The sequence below is a fragment of the Oryza brachyantha genome, chromosome 3 (genome assembly GCF_000231095.2).
Source record: "Oryza brachyantha chromosome 3, ObraRS2, whole genome shotgun sequence".
NCBI lineage: Eukaryota > Viridiplantae > Streptophyta > Magnoliopsida > Poales > Poaceae > Oryza > Oryza brachyantha.
The window spans coordinates 10,141,222-10,147,437 of NC_023165.2; the positions used below are offsets into that span (position 1 = coordinate 10,141,222).

Sequence of the window (6,216 nt, forward strand, 5' to 3'; positions counted from 1 at the left end):
TGTTTAGTGGAAAAGTCAAATGATATATTTGCGGACAAAAACAATTTATAAATTAAACTTTTATATGCATGTTCTTAGTGATCTAAAAGCATAGATTGGAAATTAGACTACGATGAACCCCCGCTAGAAAATCAACTTTAAATTTAAGGTTGAAAAATCAAAATTTGGCTTATAAGTATAGATAGAAGCGAAACAATGAGGGTGCTACATGCTTACATTTTGTAAAGAAAGGAACAGTTCTCATTTAATTGTATAGTCCAATTAAGGTAAAAACATGTTATAATTTTTACTCATTAATGTCCAGTTTTATTTTATTTGTTTTAATATTAGAAACATATACACCAAATTAACCTTTAACTGAAAATGAACAATTTTTGAAGTAAAATAATATACATAGAAGCAACAATGAACCCACTCATAACAAGGTTTTAACTGATTGCGAATGATATGAAATAATTTAATAGATGACGGTTGTTTCTACGGGCGGTGGAGTACGCTATTTGAACTAACTTGCATGCTTATCAACGTCCTCCTAATTTAATAGAAATTGTGTTGATATTTTTATATGTTTAACTATTTGTTTTTTAAAAAACTTTATATAAGTATGTAAAAGTATAAGTTATAATTAAAATATATTTATATTTAGTTATAAAACAACTCATAACAAAATAAACTATAATTTTATATTTTTTTCTAAATAAGACTAAGGATTAAACGTGCATAAAAATCACATCATTTATTAAAATACAGATATATCTCGCTATAATTTAATGGAGTTTACGGTTCAATAACAGTCGTACTTATTACACGGTCTGCCCTACCTCGCAGGCTAGCGACCCACATGTCTGCCTCGTACCAAAAACTCATCATGGTTTACAGCACAGGGATAAACCACCGTCTCCGAAAACTACAAAGGCCCGGTGCGCAGAGAATCACTCTCTTCCCTGTGTAGCCTCTGGAGAAGTACCAAAGCTGAGAAAACAGAACCGGGACAGGCCATCCCACGGAGGGCAAAACGGTATTACGTCCGTCCATATTAAATTTATTTTTTGATTTTTGTGCCTAATATTTAACCATTTGTTTTATTTAAAATATTTTCATAAAAATTTTAAAAAAATTAATTATATATAAAGTATATCTAGTAATAATAAAAATATTAATTACAATCTCTTTTAAATAAGATGAAGAGTCAAAACAGAAAAATAAACGCCCTCCTAAAGTAAATAGGTAATAACCATGACGCCCTCCTGAAGCCAGCTAAGCTCTCGGGTAGTCGGATCCCAGCCCCACATGTCACGGACAGAAACCTCCTCTTTTTTCACCTCAGCCTTTCGTCTCATTACCCTCCCCGAAACAGTGGCAGTTACTCGCCGTCGCCGCCGACTCCGGCTCTGGGCTTTTACCGGAGCGAGCCGCCGCCGCAGCGGCAGTTCGTGGGAGGAGGAAGACTAGTTTTTTTTTTTTAAGGGCGGATTATAAAAGGGAAGGTCCCTGTCGCTGTTGCACCCGGAGCCACCACCCATCCGGCGCCCACTTGCCGATTACTTTTGTGCCCCCGCGCGCTGGCTGGCTGGGCTGTTCTTATCTCCCCCACTCGTGCCTGCCTCCTCCCTCCTTCCCTTTCTCCTCTCCATTCCCCTCTCCCCTCCTCTGCTCTCCTCCAAGGTCATGGCAAAGGAGAAATAACAGCGGCTGGGGAAAAATAGCAAGTGGGAGATCAGCTGGGAGAGGTAGGGAGATCTTGCTAGCTAGCTGTTGCTACCACCCCCTACTCTCATCTTTTGTGCTCTTGTGTGTTTGCGCGCGCCTCTATGCTGTTTATCTTTGTTCTTTTGATTGATGGTTTGCTTGTGATTCTGTAGTATCTTTTTTTGCTTGGAGGATGGTTGTGTTCTTGATAGGTTGGTGGCCTGTTCTCTGTTTGGCTAGATCTTGTCTTCTTTCCAGATATTTTGTGGATCCTAGAGTTGCCTGCGGTAACCAATTCCTGTTTGGCTACTTCTTCGTTGCCTTCTCTACTCCCGTTTAGTTTTTTTCGGGTGATTTTCTGTTCTTGTGCATAGAATTGTTTCTGCCAAGCTTGTGTAAATCCATGGCTGAGGTCAAAGTTTGCAGCTTTTTCCAGATCATGCTGTTTGCCGCCAGCCAGAGAACTAGGGAAATAATTGTTATTTTTCTTCCTTTTTTTTTCGATCTTGAGGTGCTTATTAGATCTCAGAGGTTAACCTAGGCTATCAGGAGTACATGGCCGTTGTAAATTCTGCTCTGGAAATGCATAGTGGTACGGGAGCATCTTGTTTGGCATCGAGTTTATGGCCAAAAGCAATCGTTTTTGGCTTTCTGCTTCCTCTTAGGCAGTGTGCACTTCCATCTGTTCTCCATTTGATGTGTGCTTGATCCGTTTCTGTTTCTTGTTTTCTTCTCTTCTTATGGATGTCCTCCGATCCCTTTTGATAAAGCACATGGCTACATGTTCTTGTTTCCAACAGTCCATGCCTCTCGGGGTAGAGCAAAAAATAAAATCCATAAAAATATATTCTTTTGTGAAATGTTTCTCCCGTGCTTCTATAATCCTTTTTCATCTCCCGCTGTGATATGATCAAAGCATGTTGTTTCATGTGTTTCAAAATACTTTGCGGAAAGGATAAAAAGAAGAGATATTTCACATGCTTCGGTTTCTTTTGATTCCTACTTGATGCAAAGCAGTATATAAATTACTGAATACCTTCCAGCTAATCCTGTATTAAGAGAAAACGTTTTCATGTTCCAGCTTTGACTAATTCTTCCGTTAGTACTTTACGATCATGCCTGAATCATGATACCTTTATGCTCTGCAGTATGATTATGTCACAACAAAAGATAACCATGTCCCATATGCCTGTTAATTGTGTGCTTTTAACTCTGTTAGAGGATTATAGGAGAGATGTCTATGTATTGTCTGATCAGATAAAGACCTCCGTTTGACCAAACACATGCAAAATTAGGCTCTAGTTCTTGCTTCAATAGGCAAAAAACCTAATTTAACTCACATGATTATCCCCTGGGCTCCTGGCTTTCTCGATCTAGGATGTTCTCTCAAGGGAAGCAAACTAGTACTGCCTCTTTATTTTTGGCAATGGTGTAATTGCCGAATTAGGATATGCTGCAGTAACCGTGGCTACTACATCTTTCAACTCTTTATCGTGTCGCACATGCTTTTCAGTTTAGGAGTAACTAACTGTTAATTGCGTTTAGACGAACCAACTAATCAGTTGCTTAATTCCGCAATTAACATAGCTTCTTCTCTTGCTTGTGTTGTGTGCAGGTGAATACTACTTGAGTAGAGGTGTAGAAGTGGTATAAAAGAAGGCTCGTCTAGCTGCGAGTGAATTATTCCCGGTGTGTGTTGCGATGATGGGAGGTGGGCTGGTGATGGACCAGGGCATGATGTTCTCCGGCGTGCACAACTTCGTGGATCTCCTGCAGCAGAACGGCGGCGACAAGAACCTCGGCTTCGGCTCGCTCGTGCCGCAGACGTCGTCGGGGGAGCAGTGCGTGATGGGCGAGGGAGACCTCGTGGACCCGCCGCCGGACAGCTTCCCGGACGCCGGGGAGGACGACAGCGACGACGATGTGGAGGACATCGAGGAGCTGGAGCGCCGGATGTGGCGCGACCGCATGAAGCTTAAGCGGCTCAAGGAGCTGCAGCAAAGCCGCGGGAAGGACCCGGCGGGCGGCGGGGGCGACCTGTCCAAGCCGCGGCAGTCGCAGGAGCAGGCGCGGCGCAAGAAGATGTCGCGCGCGCAGGACGGCATCCTCAAGTACATGCTCAAGATGATGGAGGTGTGCCGCGCGCAGGGGTTCGTGTACGGGATCATCCCGGAGAAGGGCAAGCCGGTGAGCGGCGCCTCCGACAACCTCCGCGGTTGGTGGAAGGAGAAGGTCCGGTTCGACCGCAACGGCCCGGCCGCCATCGCCAAGTACCAGGCCGACAACGCCGTCCCGGGCTGCGAGAGCGAGCTCGCCTCCGGCACCGGCAGCCCGCACTCGCTGCAGGAGCTGCAGGACACCACGCTCGGGTCGCTGCTCTCGGCGCTCATGCAGCACTGCGACCCTCCGCAGAGGCGGTACCCGCTCGAGAAGGGCGTCCCTCCCCCGTGGTGGCCCACCGGCGACGAGGAGTGGTGGCCGGAGCTCGGCATTCCCAAGGACCAGGGCCCTCCCCCGTACAAGAAGCCCCATGACCTCAAGAAGGCCTGGAAGGTCAGCGTGCTCACCGCTGTCATCAAGCACATGTCGCCGGACATTGAGAAGATCCGCCGGCTCGTCCGCCAGTCCAAGTGCCTCCAAGACAAGATGACCGCCAAGGAGATCTCCACCTGGCTGGCGGTCGTCAAGCAGGAAGAGGAGCTGTTCCTGAAGCTGCACCCCGGCGCCCGCCCTCCGGTACCGTCCGGCGGCATCGCCAGCGCCATTTCATTCAACGCCAGCTCAAGTGAGTACGACGTCGACGTCGTCGACGACTGCAAGGGTGACGAGGCCGGCAACCAGAAGGCTGTCGTCTCCGACCCATCCGCGTTCAACCTTGGCGCGGCTATTCTGAGTGACAAGTTCCTCATGCCGGCGACCATGAAAGAGGAGACCACCGATGTGGAGTTCATCCAGAAGAGGAGCGCGCCTGGAGCTGAGCCTGAGCTGATGCTGAACAACCGCGTCTACACCTGCAACAATGTCCAGTGCCCGCACAGCGACTACGGATACGGGTTCCTTGACCGGAACGCGCGCAACAGCCACCAGTACACCTGCAAGTACAATGATCCCCTCCAGCAGAGCACGGAGAACAAGCCATCGCCGCCGGCCATCTTCCCAGCAACCTACAACACGCCGAACCAGGCGCTCAACAATCTGGACTTCGGCTTGCCCGTCGACGGCCAGAGGTCAATTACAGAGCTGATGAACATGTACGACAGCAACTTCGTGGCCAACAAGAGCCTAAGCAACGACAGTGCCACGATAATGGAGCGGCCTAATGCGGCCAACCCAAGGATGCAGATGGACGACGGCTTCTTTGGACAGGGCAGTGCCATTGGTGGCAGCAGCGGAGGTGTGTTCGACGATGTAAATGGCATGATGCAGCAACAGCAGCAGACTACCCCGGTGCAGCAGCAGTTCTTCATCCGCGATGACACAGCATTTGGTAACCAGATGGGCGAAATCAGCGGTGCATCGGAGTTCAGGTTCGGGTCTGGTTTCAACATGTCAGGTGCCGTCGACTACCCTGGTGCAGTGCAGGGCCAACAGAAGAACGACGGCTCCAATTGGTACTACTGAGTACTGAAGAAATAAACCTGTAGTGTTTAAAGAAAGAGCACGTTAAGCTTTTAAGTTCACCATGGTCATCATCTGCTTCCATGGTGGAAGCGTCTCCCAGTCCCAGTGAACCTGGTAATTCTATAGGTCTTTCTCATATAGGTTTTGCATTAGTTGCAAAATGGCTGGAACTTGGAACTGGTTTATATACATGTATGTCCGTCCAGCCAGTAAACCTCCTATGGAAACTTAATGTTATTTCTAGTTTCATTTGTTAGTTAAAATGCTGTTCATATGTCTGGTTGTTAAATCACCTATGCTTGTTTGGGTATCTGGTTCTGTATCTTTTCATTTGGTGAATGTATGAAGTGCTCTCTCTTGGGTAATTCCACGGGCCTGTCTACCTGGTAAGTCTTCTATTGTTCTTTTGGTGTTCCTTTTCTGTCTATCATGTTTTTGCCCACACATGTCTGATTGGTGAGGTACATTTGCCGATGTCAATTGCCAGTTGGGACAAATTTCAACCTAACCTATGCAAAATTTTCCTGCTCCTGTATCTTTCGTTCATGGAAGAATTTGTCAAGATGGTAACTAGACAGCTACTTTTGTTTTTGCCAGACCAGAAGAGAAGGAAATTACCTGCACTCTTGTTCACTTCGATGTTGATATCTCCACTGGTGCTAATCCAGATCCCATTACATTCCCTCTATCGGCGGTGGAAAAAACTACCCTGAATTCCTGATCAAGTTGCTTCTCTTGTTTCCTGTCAATGATCTTAATGTCTTTCACATCAAGATGCTTGGAAAGTTAGGATTTGATAGTCTCGCTTTCCTTAAAGCCGAGTCAATGCAAAGCTGCAACCCTAAGAAAAGTTAGGCAGCCCAAAGCTCTGGACCATTAAGAGGAACAGCAACAATCTTTCCTTGA

General features: G+C 46.6%; 1 protein-coding gene across 1 annotated transcript; it reads left to right on the plus strand.

Moving 5' to 3' along the window:
* The first annotated feature begins 1,589 nt into the window (after positions 1-1,589).
* LOC102713994 (protein ETHYLENE-INSENSITIVE 3-like 1a) lies at positions 1,590-5,675 on the plus strand. The gene is made up of 2 exons (XM_040521671.1): positions 1,590-1,730; positions 3,305-5,675. Exon 2 carries the CDS (start codon positions 3,391-3,393, stop codon positions 5,308-5,310), a length of 1,920 nt encoding a protein of 639 aa, XP_040377605.1. The 5' UTR covers positions 1,590-1,730; positions 3,305-3,390; the 3' UTR covers positions 5,311-5,675.
* The last annotated feature ends 541 nt before the right edge of the window (positions 5,676-6,216 follow it).